The sequence below is a fragment of the Pectinophora gossypiella genome, chromosome Z (genome assembly GCF_024362695.1).
Source record: "Pectinophora gossypiella chromosome Z, ilPecGoss1.1, whole genome shotgun sequence".
Lineage (NCBI taxonomy): Eukaryota > Metazoa > Arthropoda > Insecta > Lepidoptera > Gelechiidae > Pectinophora > Pectinophora gossypiella.
Window position 1 is genome coordinate 25,668,718 of NC_065433.1, and position 13,788 is coordinate 25,682,505.

Genomic DNA, 13,788 nt, shown 5'->3' on the forward strand with positions numbered 1-13,788 from the left:
CGCGGTAGTAGCTGCCGATACTAAATCTTGCAACTGCTCCGGTGACATGCTGACCGTTGCCATTTTCGCCTTTCTAGGTTTCCTAGGGGTTTTTGGTACCACAGGTGGTCTGACAGGTCGGGTTCGCAATGTAGGTCCTGCTGGTTTGCCGAAGTTATCCAGGGTGCAGTCTTCAGTCCGCTACACGTTGGGACGCCAGTTGAAGCACGATGCGCGGGGTGGGGAAGACGGCACAGAAGGAAAACCGCGTTTCTAGGGCGTGAAGGCTCTTTATTGAAAACCAAGCCAGACAGGTTACAGTTACAACCGTAGTGACCGCACTAGTCTCGACAGTGATGAGGACCGGGGGCCGTTCGCTCACACTCGTAGGGATCTAATGCTAGGTTACGCTTTAAGCAGGTAATCTAAGAGAGCCGGGGACCGTCTGCTCCTATATTATCCTAAGCGGAGGATTCTATTTGGAATTAATTTACAAAATGTATGTCCGTTCCTATTAGAATGACTTGAACACATCGATACCGCGTTCTAATTTGGTACAGCGCCATCTAGTGGTGCTACCGGGGAACTAACTTTTATTGATTACAATGCCAATAGTGGCGTTACAACACTACTTTTGCGCATTTATTAACAGAGTAAGTTTAATAGTAATTTTGGTATTCTTGAATAATGAATTGAGACAATATTTAAATTTGTTGACAACAAATATTCATTACACTTAAGTTAATGACTAGCACAAATATTCATTAAGTAACATCAACATAAAAATATATGGTAGGCTTAATGACTAAGGCAGAATTTAGGAAAAGGGAGGCGTTTACTACGAACTCTTATTGCGTCCATTTGAGGTCCTAAACTGTTCCGCCTATTCTTATCACAATGGCACTAAGTAATGGAGATTAGGATCAACCAATTTACAGCGTGTGAGTGCAAAGCGGAATCGCATAACAGATACTTACCAGCGAACAAAACTTTATTTTACTTTGACAGGACTAAAAATGGAACCGTCCTTCACTTATTACGATGCGTGCGAGACAGAAATTGAGCTAGTTTTAAAATTGACAAATTACAATTAAGTTTGTTCTGCCACAATCGCCAATGGCACTGATTCCAGTACACACCATCTAACTTTATTGTGTTATACATGTAATTTTCTTATCCGCCGAAAAGGAAAGAGACGGGCAATCGACAGGTATAACCACCCTCCCAAAATGTTATATTGATCAATAACCCAGCAGAATTAAGTTGATAACAACACACGTCAAACGTGTTGCATATCAGCGAGATGCCTATTTTATTCGCCCGGGTTATTTATTCATTTTAAAATTAACAGTTGTATTGACAACTCCGTCCCTTTCCTGTTCAGGGGATAAGATAATGACGTGTATAACTTAAATTAGGTGTCTGCAAGAATCGGGGCCAATGTCAACCTAAACTTTGTCGCGAGCTGTCATTTAGTCAAATGCAGTTAATAGAGCGATTCACTTTAGCAACTTAAATGGAAATGTATCATAACAGATAAGTTTTTTATTAGTTTGAGAGGCCTCCTGATCCTATTTGTCAAAGCAAAATAAATTTAATGGCCAAGTTCAAATCAACACTATGATCTGACTATGGTCTATCTATATGTTCTCCACCAGCGGCTGAGCTAGGTTTACTTCACGCCCTTCGGTGTTACTTTAGTCTTCAATCGTATGGCGTCAGACGTCACACACAGATGCGCGTGTACGATAACCTCATTGTGTTGTGTCTGTGTAAAACGAGAAGGGTCTGGGGTGTGGTAGTAGATACTTCTTGAACTTGCCATTCAGTTGTAAACAAATACTTGAACTAAAAAAAGTTAAGTCATGATTTTTACAAATACGTATTTCAAACTGCTATTTACATTATACAAAAGGCTCCACAGAATAATATTTTGTGCAATAAATTATTTATGAATACTGAAAAAATATTTTTAACATCCATTATAAGGAAAAGGCAAGGGCTCGCAAAATGTCCCTTAATAAGAAAGCCGTTGGGGGTTAAAAAGGCCACTTCAAAGCAATGTATCTAAAAAGCAATATTGCTTTTCAAATGTATTGCCTTTTAAGATCTCCTTTTCTTAAGAGAACACGACACTCATTATATAATCACTGAAAACATTAAAATAAATATCGCTTATACGAGTAACACTAGAAAATCTCACTGTGTGACAACCACTGAATAAAGAAAAATATAAATTATTAACAACAACAAATTATTTATCCTATTCTAAGGTAAGAAAACAACTTCACTACAAATTGTAGAATTCAGGCGAAGGTGTGCCAAACTTGTAAAGCGAGTATCCGGTAACCTTGTGGCGACTTTTTTATGCGACTAACTCTTCACTTATGTAATTTATGTTTGTTGGTACTGGTATTAGTTTTAAACTGCTAGCAATCATGATTATTGTTTTTATAGCACTTACCCGTGCTCAGGGAAACTCAGAAAAAGAAAATTTAAATCGAAAAAATAAAAAATGTCGGACTCGAGACGGGACTTACTCTTTGTCAAGCCGGGACAAAGTAATATTAGTACTCAATATTATAGATAGATGGAGCTGGCGTCGGATTAATGACGATACATAGATCGAAGTAATTTCGCATGGACAGGAGGACCCGGTGGTTAACACGCTCGTACCGGCTTGATCAGAGCTGCGGGTTCAAGTCTCGTCCGAGCTAGATTTCTTTTCGATTTCAATTTTCTCTTTGCTAGCTATAATTCATCGACTCTTGCGACTGGCTGTCTGCAATACTATAGTCACAAAACAGCTAAATGATGATAACTGATTACTAACTAATCTTTGAGCAGCGACCATCGCTTGTTACAAATATAATTTCGGCCAGTAAAACCATGTTGGCAAGATTTCGCGACATTCACTTGTTTTCCAGTTACAATTTTCTATAATAATATTAGAAGAAAACACATGAGTCGCATCACGAATAAGAAAAAACTTTACAAGTATGGCCAGACTCATACCTAATCAAAAGAATCCCTTATCGCCGTTATTTCGTTTTAAAAACTGTGTTCTAACGTAACTAGTAAATTCATAGAGAAAACAAGAAACAAAGTAACATTACGATTCATTAAATATAGTAATGATTGATCAGCCTAATGCAATGACTTACGTATGAGCTTTTTAAATATTTAAAGCCTCACCAGAAATGCGAAATCGTTCCGCGCACGACCGTATTTTTTCTATACAAACTTATTGTTTTCTTTACGATGTCACTAACACCTGTTAGTGACATCGTAAAGAAAACTTTAAGAGGTATGATTCAGGCCATGATTCTGAGTTAATATTAAGTTGACTTTTCCGTTGCAACTATCTTTAGATAGTTTTCGTATTTCTGGTTTGGCTTTATATCGCAATATATTAATTACTTGAGTGACTAAAATTGAAATTGTGACTAATTATTGGCTATTCATCAAAATCGATTAAATACTGAGATCTGCAAATTTGTCGTTACTAAAACTTGTCTAACATTGTACCTAGATAGATGATTAATGTTATAATATGGCAAACGGTGGCGCGTCTCTCGTAGCAAGTTATACGGCGCTCTTCATTTCTTGCTTGACACACGTCTTGAACGCCTCCCACCCTTCGTTCTTGGCGTACGACTGTAATAAATAAAAGAACAGAAAAATGAGAGATATCGATAAGTAGCTACACTTTTTTCTACTGCATATGTTGGACGTTAGATCGTTACACAAAAACTCCAAGAAAGCATATCATAATCACCAGATTCAGCCTGCAATGTCCTAAGCAAACACGGAGAAGTCTCACAGATTTTTGACACCGAGAACCGAACATGGACTTTCAGATGTGAGTCGAACTCTAACCACTAGACCACTAACCACTAGGCTGTGATCATACTGCTACCCATATAAAATTAAAAGACGTAGACATTCCCTAGCGCCAGTCATGTGTGGAGTAGAGTTGCGAAACCGAAATTACACATCCGCTAAGGAGTTGTCCTAAAAAATCATCCGAACCGTGTTGTAAATACATGTACATTAAGTTATTTAGATAGTATCAGTTCGTTTGTTATGGCTGTTCAAATAAAATGCAATATCGGTTGTTAAGTGTCGTTACACGTCGCCTGTGACAAGATGCGCCGCGGACACTTTTTTACAGAGATTGGTAGTCTATTTGTTATACGAGATCTATGATTGAATAACGGCCTCCGTGGTCCAGTGGTTGAGCGTAGGGCTCACGATTCGATCATGACATATCACAAAAGTAGTTTGGTTAGGACATTACAGGCTGATCACCTGATTGTCCAAAAAGTAAGATAATCCGTGCTTCGGAAGGCACGTTAAGCCGTTGGTCCCGGTTACTACTTACTGATGTAAGTAATACTTACATGAGCCATGTCAGGGGCTCAATAGTAACCCTGACACCAGTGTTGATGAGATTGGTACTCCACCTCACAACCCACACGATAGAAGAAGATTGAATAATAATAACTAATATTTCAAAAAATCTCCGACGATGATTAGGACACTCGTGGAAGTGTTACTTGAAACTCACGTATATATGACATCAAGGTGTTACCTTAAACCCGCGATGCAACCGGTCCTTCATGATGGCGATGAACTCTTTGTAGCTGAGCAGGCCGTCGCCGTCCGCGTCGAATATGGCGAACACGGTAGACACCAGGTGCTCCGATTGCGATATGCCCGTGCAGATCTTCACTGCGCGGTGGAACTCGTCTGGAATACAACTATGTATTATAATCTGACAGCATTGACTGCCACTGCTGCACTTCGATTAAGCAGAAATAACCGTGCGTGAAAAGGACGGAAGAGAGAAAGCCCAACTTCAAATAATGCAACAAGCAAATAAACAATGGCCCGGATTCCTAATATTATTTTAAGTTATACCTTTCCGTCGTTCTTGTTCCATAAATTTTATGCTTGTCGATTACCCGTCCCCTTTCCTTTTCGGCGGATAAGAAAATGACAGATATAACTTAAAAATTAGATGCTATCTACAGGAATTAGCACCAATGACGACCCTGGCGGACAATTTTATTTTGATAGTTCTGAAACTAACTCCATCTCTTTCTAGCAATTTTTATTTTTTCTCGGTCTTGTGCGTACTCCGGTCCGTGCCTCCGGTAAGCGGTAGACCTCGATAAAGAATAACATTAAAAGAAAATTAAATAGAATCAGCAACCGGATTTGACTAGTTGGAAACTAACTACCTTGTTCATTTCATTCTGGGTAATTAAAAAAAAAAATGAGACCACATTCTTTTACATGGATTGAAACTAGCTTGTCTATTGCGAGATTTTGTTAACAAAAATCACATCTGAATACATCCAAGAGTCACCTTTGGATATGGGGTGGTCAGCGAGGGTGTACATCCTCATGGCGATGGTGAAGTCTTCCAGGTTGTTGAGGAACTGGCAGAAGGTCTTGAACTCCTCGAAGGTGATGCCGCGCTCATCCTTCACGCGGTCCAGCAGCCTGTCCAGGTACATGTCGTACTCGTCAGTGTCCAAGTAAGTGTAGCGAAGCAGGATCTTGGCGAAATCCACTTCGGATATAGTCTCGTGTCCTAAAATATGAAAAAGAATATTTTAATTTGACCTAAATGATTGTTATTAATAAAATAAATGACGATAAAAAAGAAATAAAAAAAAATGAATAAAAAGAAATAGACGCCAACAAATTATCTGTTACCTTTAGCGAACTCGTGGAATTCAAGTTCCAGCACCTCAGTTTGTAAATTCTCCATAAATTGCTTGAATCCTTCGAATTTTAGATCGTTCGTGCCCTTCTTACCGAAGAAGTGTACCTGCGGTAAATTATCTATTAGTAGACCGTATCGAAACCTTTAAATATTTTAAAGTTTACTGTTTTTACTTCTTTTTCGTCTATCTACTCTGTCTAACGCCGGAGATATTAATATTTCCTGTACACACCATGTAATTTTAAGTTACACCTGTCATTTACTTAAAGGGACGGGTAATCGACAGGCATAAAATTTATGGAACACACGACATTCCGGACAGAAAGTTAAAAAACCCATCTAATTTGTTATAGGTATTGGCCAATGACCCGACAGAATAAGTTGACAGCACTCGTCAAACGGGTTGCATATGAGCAAGATGCCAATATTATTCGCCCGGGTTATTCATTCATTTTAAAATTAACTGTTGTCAATCTTCCGTCCCTTTCCTTTTCGGCGGATAAGAAAATGTCAGGAATAACTTAAAATTAGGATGTATCTGCAGGAATCGGGGCCAATACCTGCAGCAAGGTGTCAACGTTGTGTCGTCGCTGCAACCCCTGCTCGTCATTCACATAGGTATCCTGAGGCCGACCGTCCTTCCCCTCCGCTCCCTCGTCAGTCATTCCCCGCTTGCCCTTCCAAGCGAAACTGAAGATCTTTTCCATCTAAAACATTAACACGACGGCGTTAGACGCGTTGGTACCTACGTAACGACACGCGATACAAAAATGATACATTCGGATTTGGTTAACAATGGTTAAGTTTGAGTCCGCCTTAAAAAGCACCAAATTGGTCATAGATGCTTAGTGGCTTACTTACCACAGATCACTTGATAATACATAAATGTGCGTGCGACAAAGCAAGCATTGTTTACTATAGTCTGCGCACAAGTTGTCACCGCCTGAGGTATACGAGTGGCGAGACACTTGTGGGCACGATTGACTGTTTAGCGGACCATTCAATTCATGTTATGCTGACTTAGTCCAATCTGTGTTTGGCTACCTCTACCGCTCACACACCTCAAGCAGTGACAAGCTGCTTGCGGACTTCAATATTAGGCGCTCTTAAAGATGGTCTATAAAGCCTAGGCATTATTAGGATCTACATAATATATGTACAACGAATTTCTTACTTGCCCATCTTTGAGAGCGACTCTTGTTGTATTGTAAGAATCACAAGTGAGATACATGCATTTTCTAGTAGCATTCTAGCTATGTTTTATAGGTATTTATTGAAACAGAAACACCAAGACATGATGATCAAATACAAATTCAATGGAATCATGATTGACAAAGTGCTGCTATCCTAAAAATACCCAACCAAACACTTTCAAGGACAATACGAATGGGCCTTCTGTGAAATTAAATGATATTTTGTTTTATAACACAAAAAAACTTATCACATTGACACTTAAGGGAAAAAAATGGTATAACTGACACAGGAAGCCAACCGGAGCACGGGATAGTCGACTTACTATTGACGAGTTAATGGCGTTTTCAGCACGTTCCACCCTGTTCCTCAGTGCACTTGTGGACACTAACGAAAGCAGCTACAACGACACGCGGTGAGCACAATTATATACATAAATAAATACATTAATACACATAATTATATTATGTAAGAAATACATTGAAAGCAGTTGTTGTCTATAACTTTAATCACGTCAAAGCAGTCTAGTAGTGGTCATTTTAACAGAAAATAATTTAAAAAACAAATAAAGTTACATAAGTAAAAAAATAAAAGAATTAAAGCCAATTAAAATACAATGGTTGTGCCGCTCCACTAAATGAAAATTAGTTACAATAGAATAGAAGAAACAGAGAGTAGGAGATAAATCCTGCAGTGAGAACAGACAGTTTGAACACATTTTTTTTATCTGTGTAAAGTACTGTACTTGTATCCCCGCTATATTACTAAATCCGACTAACCATAGACAACACATATGTACAACAAATAAATGTTTACTGAACGGCACAACCCCCTACTCTGAAACTGTCCCTTGGAAAGACTCCAACAACAGACGTTCTACTGATTCGTATGATGATTTCCATTTAGAAATTCAGTTACATTTTCTATGATTTGACATGTCCGTTCAAAAATGAATTTTGCAGTATCACGGAGCAATAAGTAAGACGGTACGAACGAACAATCCGACCCTAAAGTGGGCGGGCCACGCGTACTGTGGTTAGTGATATCTTTCGCCTAGCCATGGAGGCGGTCCATCAGCTCGCGAGAACAAACACTTCAGGAGGCAGATACCGACCATGTCGGTGCTGCGTGGCGATTTCCCTCTTTCAGCGCTTATCGTTATTGGCTCACTAGAGTCGATTGATTATTTAATAATCCTCTCAGACGCTGCCAGAGCCGAAGTTCGCGACCAACAGGGCACCTCAAGCCTAATCAGGGCATCATTTTCCTAATAGTTTATTTTGCCATCTCTTTCTTATTTCTCCGTAACTACAAAGAAGCCAGTAGTCTTATCCAAGTGGACTGTCTCACAGTAAGGAGGCAGATTCAAGAGAACACGCAATTCGAACTCACTGCCTCCTGGCTCTTCGCGTCCAAATCTTTACGCTCCTTCAACGACCCACCCAGCAGGCGCTGTATCTATATTTATACCGCAGAAAACATGCTCAGAAAAGAAAAAAAAAATGAAATGAAGGAAATTAAAAATAAATAAATTAAAATTAATAAATAATGATACCATGTCCCATAGAGGTTAATTATAATAATAACGTGCTTGGAGGTGCATTCGTTCGGGTAGTAGGTTCGGGACTTTCATGTGCACTATTTAGGGTGCAGTCTATTTAGTGCAGAAATTATATAGGGCACTATGTGGTGGCTGGGGCACTACGTGGTGACTAGGGCACTACCGTTCGATTGTGACGGGCATTACTATATCGGTGCAAGTGCACAACTTAGAGCAGATGAAACTTTTCAAGGTTTTTTTGCCTGTTAAAGCTGAGCGTTCACTGGAAACGTACGAACGAAACATCGATATTACGTGTTTTATTAATTCCTATAGAACTACGTTAGTAGTTTAGTTTCTACTAGTTCATGCCATCTGAGGCAATAAGTCACGTTAAAAAAGCGTTCACTAGATCATCAAATCTCCAGTGGACGCGCAGTTTTAGGATAGGTTTCCATTGAAACAGAACGGAGATGTGGGAAGTCGACCAATCACAGCGGGCGATAGAGGGAGAGAGAAGACGCTGTCGCTGTCTCCTTCGCGGTGATGGAACGTTTCCTGCACGTCTCCGGTAATTTCCGATTCAGCGAAAGCCACCTTTAGTCTCATCTTTTTAATATTTTGGCTAATACAGTGAGTGTCATTCTTGCTTAAACATTCTGGGCCAGAAGATCACATTTGACGCATAAGAGTATTATAAGATGTCCATACTCACGACTAGAAATTCATTCTTATCTACTCTTTGGTTTCCATCGGTGTCGAACATGTTGAATGCTATCTGAAAGCCAGATGCGGGCTCTGCAAAGAAATACAACAACACTAATTAAAATCGTTTAAGTTCAGTGCTCAAACGGTAGCTGATACATTCCGGGCATCGGAAGATTGTATGGATTTGCTCCGATCAAATATTTAATGCCATTAATAGCCTCCGTGGTTAGAGCGTTAGGCTCACGATCTGGAGGTCTGGGTTCGATTTCCGATGGGGACATTGTCGAAATCACTTTGTGAGACTGTCCTTCGTTTGATAAGGACATTACAGGCTTGAATCACCTGATTGTCTGAAAAATAAGTTGATTCTGTGCTTTGGAGGGCACGTTAAGCCGTTGGTCCCGGCTATTAGCCGTAAAAATACCTCCACCAACCCGCAATGGAGCAGCGTCCTGTCGAGGCCTGTTTCCAGCAGTGGGACATATATATGCTATTTATGTTATGTAGTATAACAATTACTACTCACTCGTTAGTATAGAGAGAAGGAACAGGTACTCGGTGTATGAAATAATTCCTGAAAAATAACGAAAATGGCATTGAACAGACTTCTACACTTTGTTACATAAAATATCCCTATTACTTAATATTATTATAATTGCGAAAGTAACTGTCTATCTGTTACGCTTTCACGCTAAAAGTACGGAACCGATTTTGATGAAATTTGGTATAGACATGGATTAGACCTTAAGAAATGCAGGATAGTTTTAATATCATTTAGGGGGTGGAAATGGTGTAATTTACATCCGCGTGCCATAACCGAAATCCACACGAACGAGGTCGCTGGATGATAACTTATAATTATAGGTATAATATGATAGATAGATGAAATCTTCATTTAGGTTTCAGACGTTACATTGATGCTAATTCCTGTAAACACCATCTAATTTTATTTTAAGTTATATCTGTCATTTTCTTATCCACCGAAAAGGAAAAGGACGGGTAATCAATCGACAAGCATAAAATTTATGGAACCCACAAAACACTAAAAATTTAGGACAGAATTATGTTGACAGCACACGTCAAACGGATTGCATACCAGTGAGATATATTTACGGGTTATTCATTCGTATTAAAATGAACTCGTTGACAATCATCAGTCCCTTTCCTTTTTGGTGGATAAGAAAATGACGGGTATAACTTAAAATAGAATTAGGAGGTATCTGCAGGAATTATTAGGTATTGCAGCAGATTTCCTTGCTTTTTTTTATGCAGAGCAGAGTTATTACAATACGAAAACTAAAAGATAAACTAGGTTTAAAAACATAGTCCGTGTCACGAAAGAAGTCCCGCAGCCGCAGCGCTAACGACCGGGGCAGATTCTGCATAGAATTACTATGACTTGTGAATTAGTTTTCATCAAAATCCGTAGAATTATTAAAATTATTATTTTAAACCCAGTTTATCTTTAGTTATCGTTTTGTAATAACACTATGTAAATTCGCGACTTTTGGGTGATCTTATAATGGGTACTGGGTAAGAACATCTGTTACATTTTACCAGAACGACTGATAACGTCTATTTTACCTTTGTCTCTTAGGTTGCGAAACATCTGTGGAGAGCCCTTCTTGAGCGCTGGAGTGTGGTCTCGGAGGTACTCTATTTCTTTGGTGGTTAGCACGCGGCGCTTCAGGCGAGCTGGTGATTCAAAACAAATCCATAAATAAAATACTTTACTGAGTAGAAAATACAAAACAATATAACATTATTATTATCAGTTTCCTCTCAAAACATCTAAGAGTCTAAACATATAAACGTATTTATTTCTACAATATTTAACTTGTGGTATTCGATTCGATTGATGAATATTTCTATATTTAATAAAAATCAAATAAAAAGATATTAAATGTTAATATCAATTATTCTCCAAGTAGAAGAAGAAAGTTTGCCACTTTTACCAAAAATTAATTAACCTAATGAAAATGTATGGGATTGACCGAGCGACTCACATTTCGTTAGCTTATGCTAATTCTGTACATTTTCAACTACTTAAGTTTCTATTCGGCTGCTAAGCGAATGCATCTTGGTTAGGCAGACTACCAATGCGTTTAAGTCCGAACGGAAAGAAATCGCTCGGGAAAACTGACAGTTGAAGCTTAAACCTTTGTCCAGCAGTGGGACAATGACAATCTTACGTCTCGGCTCCTGCTCGACAACGGACTCGAGGAAGTCCTGCGGAGTCATGTATAGCTGGCCGCCGTACTCTACGCTGGCGAACTTGATGAACCGCCGCTCGCGAGACGTCAGCTTCACTGACTTCGCCAGCTCGTCCGGCTGAAATAACATTTTACACATTAAGTAAACTTGCGCATTATAGTTCGCGACTAGGAGCAGTCAATTAAGTCGCTCCTTAGCGAATAAGGTAGTTCTTTTAGTTTGCAGCTCGACATGATGGCAATGTGTGCGCGATGACGCGACGGAGAACCGTTCATGCCGCGCTCCAGAAATCAGAATCATTTATTCAACCTATTTATCATAGATAAACTTGTTGAAGGTCAATGCAACATTTTTGAATTTACGTTATTTCTCGAGGTGTTATAGCTGAGGAGAAGAAATGACAAGTTATTTAATAACTAGAGTAACACATGTCATACCAAACATTTTTATCTTTAGATAATCATTAATCTTATAATAAGTTCTTCTACATAAAGTAAGCTTCACATGAGCTTTAAATTTATTTTCTGACAAATTCAAAATATTGTCCGAAAAAGTGCTTCGGAGGGCACATTAAGCCGTTGGTCCCGGCTATTAGCCGTAAAAACACCCCCACCAACCCGCATTGGAGTAGCGTGGTGGAGTATGCTCCATACCCTCCCGTTGATTGAGGGGCGGCCTGTGCCCAGCAGTGGGACGTATATAGGCTGTTTATGTTTTTGCAAAAAATGAATTTCACACAAAGACTGAAGAATTAAAAAGGTGGATTGTCATGACATTTAATTTGAGTATGAACGTTTTTTGTCGCCTAAATCTAATATAAATGAGTCTGAATAAATACATTTTATTATTATAGCGCGATGTGGCTAAAACTAACTAAGCACAAAGTCTGATACAAATAGCTGAACTTTCCTTGCCAACTATTAATAAGTATCGACACAAGCCAGTGTAGCAAAACATTAGCACGTGTACATAAAAGTTGATTATTTTTAGACTAGACTCACAGAAATAGTCGAGTGGTCAGTGAAATTGAACTCACAGATTATTTCCCTAAGAACTTTCCTTCAGAAAATATTATTTCAAGTAAAAACGGGAACACGGGAAACTGTTCCGTGTGGGTGTCACGTTTCTAATGTTTCTAAGTTTATTATCTTTTTCACACCACACGGTTAGTGGAAACGTAGAATTTTATTAAAGAAGAAGATTATCCTTTATACCACTTTTACAGTAACTATTAAGTGATACCTACACCAATCCCTTGTTTACAATTCTATCAGATCTAGCTCCTAAGAAAATTACTTACCAGCTCTACGTGATAACTAATTCTAGGTTAATGCCTGCCCTGAAACAAATTATTATTAGGGACTTTCCACGCTACGTTCCTCAAAGACAATATAGATGGCGCTGTAAAGATATTCCTTCCTTTAACCTTCGGATTTCATGGATAACAGACATGCATCTTTGTTTTTGGGTATAAATGATGACCCTTTTTATTACACCCAGGCACAATTACATCTTCCACTCATTATTATTCTGATCAAAATAGAGAGAAGCAATATGGGTAGCAACGTAATGCTATACATAATGTGATCCAAATAACAAACAACAATTATTGTGGTCCTTTTGGGAAGTAGACGTTTTGGACCTAAAGGGTGCTTCTGATCCTTGGGGGAGGCCTATGCCCAGCAGTGGGCGTCGTACGGCTGATGATGATGATGATGTGCTTCTGCCATTACATTGTATTTTTTTATAATTATGTACACGAGTAATGAGAAAAAGGGATTTATCACGATAAATCTGGACAGCGCCATCTATATTATTTTTGGGGAACATAGCTTGGAAAGTCCCTCATAAAAATGGTACACACATTGCATAAAAACGAGTTGTTGGGGATCGACGCCTTTTCATATTTATTAATCCCGACAGGAAGAAGACGGATTGCTATTTTTATTTAATAGGCGCTAAGTTGACATTGTTCCTCCCCCCGCAACCCCTTTCACTTGTAATTTCACATTGCACTGAATTAGACATTGATTTCATACTCCGATTTTACATTTTATTTCCAAATACTACCTGAAGGCGTAATTCCTCAAGAACATGGTCCTTAGCAAGCCGGATTAAGAAGAGATTATAATAACCAGTGATAAATAGATAAATTATCAAGAAATTACGCCGAATATTCGTCGGCCATCGGGGTCACCGAGGTCACCGTAGTGGGTGTGGTCAGGAATACTCTGGATTACAGTGTTTTATTGTTATAATTGTTATTAATCAACCCAACACTCTTTTAATCAGGTAGTATTTATGTTTAATCGGACTAATTATAAGGTCAGTACCAATTTTACCTATATTTTTGTAAGGGCAGTAGGTATATAACCTTGAAGTGAATTAAGATTCGAGTTTTCATTATTTTTTAGTTAAT

General features: G+C 38.8%; 1 protein-coding gene across 3 annotated transcripts in view; it reads right to left on the reverse strand.

Annotated features, from left to right (window-relative positions):
- Positions 1–608: 608 nt before the first annotated feature.
- Positions 609–13,788, reverse strand: part of LOC126380337 (calcium uptake protein 3, mitochondrial) — a 56,947-nt gene continuing 43,767 nt past the window's right edge. The window contains exons 2-12 of one of the 3 annotated variants that reach the window (XM_050029690.1): positions 11,348–11,486; positions 10,740–10,850; positions 9,682–9,729; positions 9,163–9,245; positions 8,300–8,365; positions 7,233–7,307; positions 6,277–6,423; positions 5,707–5,821; positions 5,354–5,581; positions 4,574–4,731; positions 609–3,636 (exon numbers count right to left, since the gene is read on the reverse strand). In XM_050029690.1, the coding sequence (XP_049885647.1) occupies positions 3,565–3,636; positions 4,574–4,731; positions 5,354–5,581; positions 5,707–5,821; positions 6,277–6,423; positions 7,233–7,307; positions 8,300–8,365; positions 9,163–9,245; positions 9,682–9,729; positions 10,740–10,850; positions 11,348–11,486 (1,242 nt within the window). In that variant the 3' untranslated portion in view covers positions 609–3,564. The remainder of the gene's footprint in view (positions 3,637–4,573; positions 4,732–5,353; positions 5,582–5,706; positions 5,822–6,276; positions 6,424–7,232; positions 7,308–8,299; positions 8,366–9,162; positions 9,246–9,681; positions 9,730–10,739; positions 10,851–11,347; positions 11,487–13,788) is intronic. The other 2 variants (XM_050029691.1, XM_050029692.1) reach the window with 2 other exon arrangements.